Source organism: Nicotiana tabacum, chromosome 23 (assembly GCF_000715075.1).
Source record: "Nicotiana tabacum cultivar K326 chromosome 23, ASM71507v2, whole genome shotgun sequence".
In the NCBI taxonomy this organism is placed as follows: Eukaryota; Viridiplantae; Streptophyta; class Magnoliopsida; order Solanales; family Solanaceae; genus Nicotiana; species Nicotiana tabacum.
This window is the reverse complement of record NC_134102.1, coordinates 100,165,585-100,176,466: the sequence shown is the minus strand read 5'-3', so window position 1 is coordinate 100,176,466 and position 10,882 is coordinate 100,165,585. Positions and strand designations below refer to the sequence as shown.

The 10,882-nt window shown below is 38.4% G+C and overlaps 1 protein-coding gene across 1 annotated transcript; it reads left to right on the top strand.

Annotated features, from left to right (window-relative positions):
* Positions 1-203: 203 nt before the first annotated feature.
* LOC107768422 (ATP-dependent zinc metalloprotease FTSH 4, mitochondrial-like) lies at positions 204-10,801 on the top strand. The gene is made up of 7 exons (XM_016587552.2): positions 204-600; positions 1,182-1,269; positions 2,738-3,001; positions 3,151-3,396; positions 3,491-3,615; positions 8,486-8,962; positions 9,537-10,801. The coding sequence occupies exons 1-7, from the start codon at positions 574-576 to the stop codon at positions 10,470-10,472; spliced, it is 2,163 nt and encodes a 720-aa protein (XP_016443038.2). The 5' UTR covers positions 204-573; the 3' UTR covers positions 10,473-10,801.
* Positions 10,802-10,882: the final 81 nt, after the last annotated feature.

The following is a 10,882-nucleotide window of genomic DNA, read 5'->3' as shown; positions in this document are numbered from 1 at the left end:
TTATTGCGTATTTTTGATAATTTTTAGAACTTATGGGTATAAGTCACTTTTCATATTTTTTTTTTAAAAAGTAAAATATATTTTGAAAATGATGTCCAAATATATTTTTATCTTCAAACCAAACTTCACCCAAATCAAATTTTTTAAAACAAATTTAAAAATTTGTGGATGCAATAAATTGTAGAGGAGTAGGGGTGCTCTTTGACGCACGGTGTACAAGTTAGCACCATTACCCACTCCAAATACAATCTTCTCTTCTACCCTTCCTGAGATATTTCCAATTACTTTAGTACTCATTTCTTTTCCCATCCCAAAAATTTGTCCATTTACTTATTTTTTATATTTTTTATTAACCACTAGCAATAAATATTTAAAGTATTTCTCTGGCAAGAAAAAAAAAATCAACCTCCCCTTTCCTCTGTCTCTCTCCATTTTCGATCACCCGAAAAAATTTCATAATAATCGCAGTAGAAGACCAAGAAACTAGATAACAAAGAAGAGGAGGAAGGTTTTGAGAGAAAGGTGAAAAGGGGTTTAAGAAAAGATCAAATCTGTATAGCTCAGCTCTTAGCTATGGCTTTAATGCGCCTTCTCAAACAGGTCACTTCTTTCACGCTTAGCTCAAGATTTTTTCTCAAAGATTTAATCTTTGTTTCATATCTTTGATGGGTTTTATTTGATTTTTATTGGTTTTGTTAATAATTGGAGATTTATTGTTCTGCTGGGTCATAAAAACCCTAATCTTGGTACATTTATAGGTTCCCTTGTAGTCAAGAATTGGATTTTTGGGAGTCATTAGCTCTTCTTAAATTGGGGTTGCTCTTTTTCTTTCCCTTTAGTTATAGGGTATTAACTTTCAACTATGATATTTTTGAGGCTAAAGCTTGTGTAGATTAGGTCATGATTGGATTTTTATGTGTAAAATTAGCTTATCTTGCTCCATATGATAGCTTTACATATATCCATGTTACGCACTTACTATGTTGGTTCAGAATCAGTGCAAGTTAAAGAAAAAAAGAGATCTTTCCTCAGCTGCTTAAATTGTAAAAGTAGTGTGCTGTAGTTTTTTTTTCCTTGCACTGCTTGTTTTCTTTACAAAGGTTTGCGTATCTTCGTCTTGGTATGATGGTTTTTTCCTTGCTCTCTTCATTTATGCATTGAATTGTACTTTTGTTATACAGGTTGAAAGGCAGCAATCTCAACTAAGGCAGCTAAACTATTTGCTCAATAGAACCTACCTTACCTCTGGAAAGGCGATAGGAGGTGGAGGTATGTCCTAAACATTTTTGTACTCATGAAGTGGAGGCGTGTTTCTTCTTTTTTTTTCCCTTTTTTGTAGATATATTAGTGGTTGATGGTTGAGAAATAAAAAAAATGGAATGGTTGAGTTCATGGAATTATTACTTGTTGTGTGTATATATTTTTTTTTCTTTTTTGTAGATATATTAGTGGTTGATGGTTGAGAAATAAAAAAAATGGAGTGGTTGAGTTCATGGAATTATTACTTGTTGTGTGTATATATTTTTAGCTAGATGTTTGTTGTATCAAAAAATCGGGCCTCTATATTTTTTTAGACTGAACTATACATACCTACAATGTATGGAACACCATAAGTAATGCTGGTAACTGTTGCCCCCTCTTTTCTCACCCTCTACGTCATGCTAGATTGGGTTCTACTAACGATTTAGGCAAAACTAATCAAAAAAGAGGTTTTATCTTTTACATTCAAAATTGGTATACATTTAAAAAAAAAATACCAAAGTGAACAGTACTGTTTCCAAATAATAGTCTTCAACGGAACTTGAGAATAGCAGATCTAGAATTTTGCTGCAATACACAAATAGACCATTGTAGAATATGAAATAGAGCAGACAGCAATTGAGGTCAAGAAGTGAGCAACTTTAATAATGAAGATATAATTGACAATGTTGGGTAGGTAGAAGAGTGGGATAGGAGATGTGGGTAACGTGCGTGTGAAAGGGATATAAGATTTTGTTATGATGGGAATAATATTTACCTTATTTCAACCTGTCTAAACTGCTTTGAGATAAAGAATTCTCGCAGTTCATACTTATTTAAAAAGTAATAATTGGTGCTGCATAATATTTCACAATTAAGATTTCTGGTGAAATCTCTCTATGGTGTCGGCCTCCTCTTTTGTGTTTGCTGAGAAGAACACAAAAGTTTACTCGAAATCGTTATGATATGAAAATGGATAACGTCTTTGGTACATAAGTTTCATGGTGTTGGCGCTGCCTAAATTGCCTTCATAAGATCTTTTTTGTGCTTACAAGAGAAAGTTTAAACCCAATTTGTGAGTAATATGACTTTCTAATATGAAACTTGTTATCTCCTAGGTTCTGTGCAATATATTTGTTAGTATGTTTCCTAGTCTTGTGAACGTTTGAGCAGATATGAGAGCTTATCACCTAATATGTTAAGCCTCTGCATCTTTTGGCAAATTGCAGACAACTAGCTGACATTAAGACCTTCTGACAGCTTGTTGGTAGAGTAAAATGTACATTGAACATGCAAGTAAAATGTTTAAATTCCGAAAGACGCTTCTGGCTTCTTCTGGTTGCTTCACCTTTTCTCAATGTTTGGCTTGACCTTTTGCTTCATGTTATATTAAGAGATGTACAGTTATGCAATAAATGTTCTTTCGAAAGTATAATTACCTTACTTTTATCTGGGCAAAGCATGTTGTAATCCTCCAGCGTGTCCCTTCTTTGTGCAGTACATGGAGCTGCAAGAACCAAGGGAAGGTTTCGATCAAGTTATGTGGGCAGCCTGGCCCGCCGAGTACGTGATACAGAAGAAGCTACTGATGCGGCGTATCTCAGAGAGCTATATCATAAGAACGATCCAGAGGCAGTCATAAGGTTGTTTGAAGGTCAACCTTCACTTCATTCTAATCCAGCAGCACTCTCGGAGTATGTTAAGGCGCTGGTTAAGGTTGATAGACTAGATGAAAGTGAGCTGCTCCGGACATTGCAGAGAGGTGAGACCTTATAAGAAAGTTTGTCTCTCATTAGCTTGGGCTGTCAATTTGGCTTGGCATTGAGAGTTTGTTTTCTTACATACTCGATACTAAGGCTTTTGATAAGTTGGTAGTAGGTTCTAATTTGTGTCTGACTAGAGGTCTTTCAGGGATTGGTGGTACTGCTAGCTCTCATGCGGAAGAAGCAAATTTAGGAGCTCTGTCAGCTTTTAGGAATGTTGGGAAAGCTATGAAGGATGGCGTTCTTGGTACTTCCAGTGCTCCTATACATATGGTGGCTGTTGAAGGGGCTCATTTCAAAGAACAGTTATGGCGTACATTCCGTGCTCTTGGTTTGGCCTTTCTCTTGATTTCAGGTGTTGGTGCGCTCATTGAAGATAGAGGAATCAGCAAAGGTATAGAAGCTCTGAAATTTTTACTGGTTTTTCTTCAGGTGAATTTGATTGTAAGTAGAAGTTCTTTTTTTGTTAATGATGTTTACTGCCTCAGGACTTGGTCTAAATGAGGAAGTGCAGCCGACTATGGAAACCAATACAAAATTTGCTGATGTGAAGGGTGTTGATGAGGCGAAAGGGGAGCTGGAAGAGATTGTGCACTATCTTCGAGACCCTAAGGTGAGTTAATATGGGAGGTATTTGCAATAACCACTAATGCATGTATTCTCCTGTTGGCATGAAAATTAAATCCTAAATTTTATCTTTTGTGTCAAAGACCATGTAAGTGAGCAAAGATAATACTGAATGGCATGAGATTGCTCTGACATTACATATGAGATTTTATTCATGGAGGAACGATAATCGATATTTATCTTTTCTGACTGTGTTTTCGCTAGATCTGTTTTAACTTAATCTGCTCCTTCTTCCCAACAAAAGTTCAATGAAAGAGAGCAAAGGAAGATGGAATTGACCTGAGAATCTGACAGGGATACATGTAACCTGAGAACATCAGTTATGTTTTGCTAGTTATATGTACCGACTTTACATATTCCCTTTTCTTAATTAAAAAAAATAGGGAAGTTGGCAGCAAGCGCTTCCTCCTTTGTGTCAGGAAAACATTCTGAAAAGTTTATTATTTGTTGATTATATCCACACTATGTTAGGTATTGAGGCAAGAAAGGCAAGGATAGAAGGAGGACCGACAATACCATTATATGGGCTATTTCTCTTGGGTTCATAAGTAGCCTCTGATCCTTCAATTCTTCATTTGGATTTCCACATGCTTGAATACTGAAGATTTTGGTTATCTGAAAAGGCTCCTAATTCTGAACAAAACAAGTTTACAATTGGTTAGTTGTGAAATCGGGGTATCCTTCCAATATTCAAAGATCCATGTTCCGAATCATGTGTTCTTTTATTTTTATGACCGATAAATCCCGGTGAGTTAGCTGGCCCACATGTTCGAAACTCGGGGGAGTATGCCGTCATAACATACACATCATCGAGGCTTGTATCGAAATATATGGTAGGACTCCTCTTGTGCGGCTAGCTGCTTAGATTTATGGTTCTGTAGTGAACCAAAGATTTGGTGCATTATACGTTTGGAAAATCAGTTACCTTGCTCTATAGGCTGAATCTGGTAAACCTATTCCACTCTCATTTGACTACCAGTAATTCAGTTATGTAAAACTGTTAGGAGCGGCGAGACTACAAATTAGCCAGGGGATTTGCTAGTACCAGACTTTCCCTTTGGCTGCAAGGAAGAGAAAAATTAAAGAGACGTGAGAGGGTCACCGGCTTGGCTGACCCTATATTATGATAAAATGGAGGCAACTCATAGAACATCCTTGCTGCCGATAGGGCTGGGGAAGTTGACGAACAAACCTAATGAGGATAGAACAAGAAGCGAAGTATCTAACAGGTTCTTAAGCTGCTAATTCTGTTGTTGCTAATCGTGGCGTCCAAGGGTTTGGCCTAGTGGTCGATACATTTGGAATGGACCGTGAGAGACTAGGGTTCAAATCCTAGCAAAGTAAAAACACGCCAGATGGAATGCTTTCCATCTGTCTAAGCCTTGGATAGAGTAAGCTGGTACTTGCGTTGGTGGGAGATAGCGGGTAGTCCGGTTAATTAGTTGAGGTGTGCGCAAAACTGGCCCAGACCACTGCCATTTAAAGAAAATAGTTGTAGCCGAGTGTGGGTTGGTAGTTTCAGTTAATTAGAGTGAAGTATTTGATACTGTCCTATCTGCTTGGGAGTTGAACGAGTTGGGACTGCCATATAGGTTAGCCTCATGAGGACTCGGGTGAAAGTTAGATTAATTGGTTAGTTTGGCAGTTTTGTTAGTTTTTTTTTCATGAAAAGCTAATTAAAACCAAAAAACCAGCATGACCAATCCAGTATTTTAAAAAGCGATCGCTTCGTCGCTTTAAGCAAGAAGCGACGCGAAGCGATGGCTGCTCGCTTTTCCATGCCTGAGGCGACTCGACCAGATGAAGCGCTCGCTTCAGTCGAAGAAGCGCAAAGCGACGAAGCGATTGTGAAGCGCAGAAGCGCTCGCTTCTGTTCAGATGGTTCCTTTTTTTTTTAAAAAAAGTTTGGGTCTGTTTTTTTATTATACAAAACAGACCCCTAAGACCAAATTGACCATTTCTCTCTTCTTCCCAAATTGATCGACCATTGCTGCTGCTAGGGTTTCAACTTCCTCCAGGTAATTTTTCTTCTTCTCCTTTTTTTCTTTCTTCTTCCTTCTTTCTTCTTCTTGTTCCCATCCAGCGTCTGCTAAGGTATTTTATCTTTTTTTCTTTGTTCTTCCTTCTTTCTTCCTTCTTCTTCTTCTCTTCTTTTTTTCACTTTTTCTCGTCCAGCGTCTGCACAGCTAGGGCAGGCGATGGTTTTCTTTTTTCCCCCCTTTTATTCTTCTTATTTATTAATTTTAATATGTATTTTAGTTTATAAAATTAATTATTATATATATATGTTATATTTTTCAGTTTATTTGATTTTTTTAATGTGTATTTCAGTTTATAAAATTAATTATTATATATATGTTATATTTTCAGTTTATTTGATTAATTTTATATGTATTTCAGTTTATAAAATTAATTATTATTATTATACATGTGTGTTATATTTTCAGTTTATTTGATTTTTCAATGTGTATTTCAGTAGAATAAGATGTTGATTCTAGTAATTTAGTAGCTTTGATTTTGCTTGTCCTATGGTTTGTGGAGGATTTGGTGGTACCTACTTTTAAGTTTTTAAATTGAACTTTTTGATTATTTATATTGTGTCTTTGCAAAATTTACATTATGTATTTCAAAAATTGCGCTTCACTTCAATGAAGCGTGCGCTTTGCTTTTGAAGCGAGGTGAGCCCCTGTCGCTTTTTTGCGCTTCTCGCTCTCAAAAACACTGTGATCAGGATGATATTACTAATCTGAAGCAGCATCTCTTTCACATCTCTTCTGGTAGATTTCGCTTGTCAGTGCGGCAGTGCCCCTATGGAGTAAAAGAGGAGATAAACTTAATATTTTGAAAGGCTTTCCAACCTCTTCAATTCACCTTTCTTTAACTTCTCTGGAATGAAAGTTAGTAACTATTCTGATTTTTGCTCATGTTGCAATTTGCATCATACCAAAGTTTTTGAGCTATTGGCTAATATATGACTTTCTACTTTGGTTGGTAATTTGATTATGACTTAATTTTGCATCCTTGCTGCTGATAGGGCTGGGGAAGTTGACGAACAAACCTAATGAGGGTAGAACAAGAAGCGAAGTATTTAACAGGTTCTTAAACTGCTTATTCTGCTTAAATAGTTGTTGCTAATCGTGGCGTCCAAGGGTTTGGCCTAGTGGTCAATACATTTGGAATGGACCGTGAGAGACTAGGGTTCAAAGATGAATGCTTTCCATCTGTCTAAGCCTTGGTGGATAGAGTAAGCTGGTACTTGCATTGGTGGGAGATAGCGGGTAGTCTGGTTAATTAGTTGAGGTGTGCGCAAAACTGGCCCAGACCACTGCCATTTAAAGAGAATAGTTGTAGCCGAGAGTGGGTTGGCAGCTTCAGTTAATTAGAGTGAAGTATTTGATACTGTCCTATCTGCTTGGGAGTTGAACGAGTTGGGACTGCCACATAGGTTAGCCTCATGAGGACTCGGGTGAAAGTTAGATTAATTGGTTAGTTTGGCAGTTTTGTTAGCTTTTTTTAATGAAAAGCTAATTAAAACCAAAAAACCAGCATGACCAATCTTACTGATCAGGACCTACCTTATTCAAACTAACTAGCAATCATGATCACATCTCTGCTGGTAGATTTTGCTTGTCAGTGCGGCAGTACCCCTATGGAGTAAAAGAGTTGATAAACTTAGTATTTTGAAATGCTTTCCAACCTCTTCAATTCACCTTTCTTTAACTTCTCTGGAATGAAAGTTAGTAACTATTCTGATTTTTGCTCATGTTGCAATTTGCATAATACCAAAGTTTTTGAGCTATTGGCTAATATATGACTTTCTACTTTGGTTGGTAATTTGATTACGACGTAATTTTGCATCCTTGCTGCTGATAGGGCTGGGGAAGTTGACGAACAAACCTAATGAGGGTAGAACAAGAAGCAAAGTATCTAACAGGTTCTTAAGCTGCTAATTCTGCTTAAATAGTTGTTGTCAATCGTGGCGTCCAAGGGTGTGGTCTAGTGGTCAATACATTTGGAATGGACAGTGAGAGACTAGGGTTCAAATCCTAGCAAAGTAAAACACGCCAAATGAATGCTTTCCATCTGTCTAAGCCATGGGGGATAGAGTAAGCTGGTACTTGCGTTGGTGGGAAATAGCGGGTAGTCCGGTTAATTAGTTGAGGTGTGCGCAAAACTGGCCTAGACCACTGCCATTTTAAGAAAATAGTTGTAGCCAAGTGTGGGTTGGTAGCTTCAGTTAATTAGAGTGAAGTATTTGATACTGTCTTATCTGCTTGGGAGTTGAACGAGTTGGGACTGTCACATAGGTTAGCCTCATGAGGACTCGGGTGAAAGTTAGATTAATTGGTTAGTTTGGCAGTTTTGTTAGCTTTTTTTTTTAATGAGAAGCTAATTAAAACCAAAAAAACCAGCATGACCAATCTTACTGATCAGGACCTACCTAATTTAAACTACCTAGCAAGCATGATCACATCTCTGCTGGTAGATTTCGCTTGTCAGTGCGGCAGTGCCCCTATGGAGTAAAAGAGGAGATAAACTTAGTATTTTGAAAGGCTTTCCAACCTCTCCAATTCACCTTTCTTTAACTTCTCTGGAATGGAAGTTAGTAACTATTCTGATTTTTGCTCATGTTGCAATTTGCATCATACCAAAGTTTTTGAGCTGTTGGCTAATATATGACTTTCTACTTTGGTTGGTAATTTGATTATGACTTAATTTTGCGACATCTTATTAAATCTTACTGTGTTTAATTTTTTCTGTTTACCATCGTCGTTTTTGCTCGGTCTTGATGATTTGTTTTTTCTATGACGTGAGGCAGTTGTTTTACAATTGCTTATTTTGACATTTTGTTGCAGCGATTCACTCGTCTTGGTGGCAAGCTCCCAAAGGGTGTGTTACTTGTTGGTCCACCTGGAACTGGTAAGACCATGTTGGCAAGAGCCATAGCAGGAGAAGCTGGGGTTCCCTTTTTCTCATGCAGTGGTAGTGAATTTGAAGAAATGTTTGTTGGTGTTGGAGCCCGGAGAGTAAGAGACCTTTTTGCAGCTGCTAAGAAACGATCACCGTGCATTATATTCATTGATGAAATTGATGCCATTGGAGGTAGCCGTAACCCAAAGGACCAGCAATATATGAGGATGACTTTGAATCAGTTGCTTGTTGAGCTGGATGGTTTCAAACAGAACGATGGAATCATTGTGATTGCTGCCACTAACTTTCCTGAGTCATTGGATAAGGCACTGGTGAGACCTGGACGTTTTGATCGCAACATTGTTGTCCCAAATCCTGATGTTGAAGGTCGGAAGCAGATTCTGGAATCTCACATGTCAAAGGTATTTTTTCTTAATACTGGGGCATCTATGGTGACCCTGCAGTTTCCAGGTCATTGTTCTCATGAACTATTAGTAGCGATCCGAAGCTATCGTAATGCTTGTTTAATAGCTGATAGGTTTTCCTTATGTCTATATCTCTTTTAGCAAGTTATACTAGAAATTCATTATGCACGTGCACTTAGCCTTTCTTCCTTTTTCTCTATTGGTGAATCTATTTTTTATTGACCTGTACTGTGAAACAAGCTTGCAAGATGCCTACTGAAATTAGTGTCCTGTTACACTTTAAATTTCCCTACTTGTAAAGGTCTCCCACTATAGGTGTCTTCCCTTGTGGCATTTTTTACCTCTCACATTTTACTTGGACATGGTTTGTGAGCGGCTACTGTTTATTTATGTGGTGTTAAGTCTCCTTTTGTTGTACACTTGCTAAAATAAAAACTTTGTTGCTATATCAGCCTCAAATACATTCCACCACGCGTGGTTTATCTTGACCATCTTTCTCTTCTGGATAGCTAACTTCAGATGCAACTGCAATTTTAAAGTGTTTTATTTAGCATCATTTCCTATCTGGCAGGTAGTTAAAGCCGATGATGCCGACCTTATGATCATTGCTAGAGGGACTCCTGGATTTTCTGGTGCTGACCTTGCCAATTTGGTTAATATTGCTGCTGTGAAGGCCGCGATGGATGGTGCCAAAGCTGTAAGCTTGGCTGATCTAGAGTATGCTAAGGACAAGATCATGATGGGAAGTGAGCGCAAATCAGCTTTCATATCCAAAGAGACGAAAAAGCTTACAGCCTACCATGAAGGCGGCCATGCTCTTGTTGCTATTCATACTGATGGGGCGCTTCCAGTTCACAAGGCAACCATTGTTCCACGTGGAATGGCTCTCGGTATGGTTGCTCAATTGCCTGAGAAGGATGAGACTAGTATGTCCCGTAAGCAGATGCTTGCTCGGCTTGATGTTGCTATGGGTGGGCGAGTCGCTGAAGAGCTCATTTTCGGAGAAAGTGAAGTAACTTCTGGTCCATCCAGCGATCTCCAGCAAGCAACCAATCTCGCCAGGGCCATGGTTACTAAGTGGGGTATGAGCAAAGAAGTTGGGCTCGTCACCCACAACTATGACGATAATGGGAAGAGTATGAGCACTGAAACGAGGCTTCTCATTGAGAAGGAAGTAAGAGAATTGCTTGAAAGGGCTTACAACAATGCGAAAACGATTCTGACCACCCACAACAAAGAGCTTCATGCTCTTGCCAATGCATTACTTGAGCAGGAAACCCTGACCGGAAACCAGATAAAGGCCCTGCTTACCCAGGTCAATTCTCAACAAATACAGCAGCAGAAACCTCAATTAGTTACTGAGGAGAGCACATCACCATCTAATCCAGCTCCTCCGTCAAGTCCAACTGCAGCAGCAGCAGCAGCCGCGGCCGCTGCCGCAGCCGGCGCTGCAGCTGCGGCCACTGCCGCAGCCAAAACCAAAGGCATTGCTCCTGTAGGACCTTAGTATGGTAACTTATTGGTAGTTTTTATCAATCCAATGTGCATATAGGGGATCATTTTCACGCGAGCTTTCCACCCTTTTCATTGTTGAATTGCTATCAAGGAGGTGATTAATGTATGGAGGTGAGTTTAGAGGTCAATGGAAATAGTAAAAAGATAAATTGGCATATTCATGTTGTCAAGTGTATGTCATATAGGCCTCTCCTTTTTTTTTTTTTTTTTTTTTTGGGTGTTATAAAGCCACTTAGCTGACCTTACAGATCTTAATTTTAATTATCTGCAGACTCATTTACTTGCCAATTTGAGTTGGATATTTATGAGTATATTGTAAAATTTCGCAGTGTCAGAACTTAATAGTTTTCCAATAACGCATTTACTCGTTACCTACTTTTTCTTTTGGCTTTTGGAAAGCCT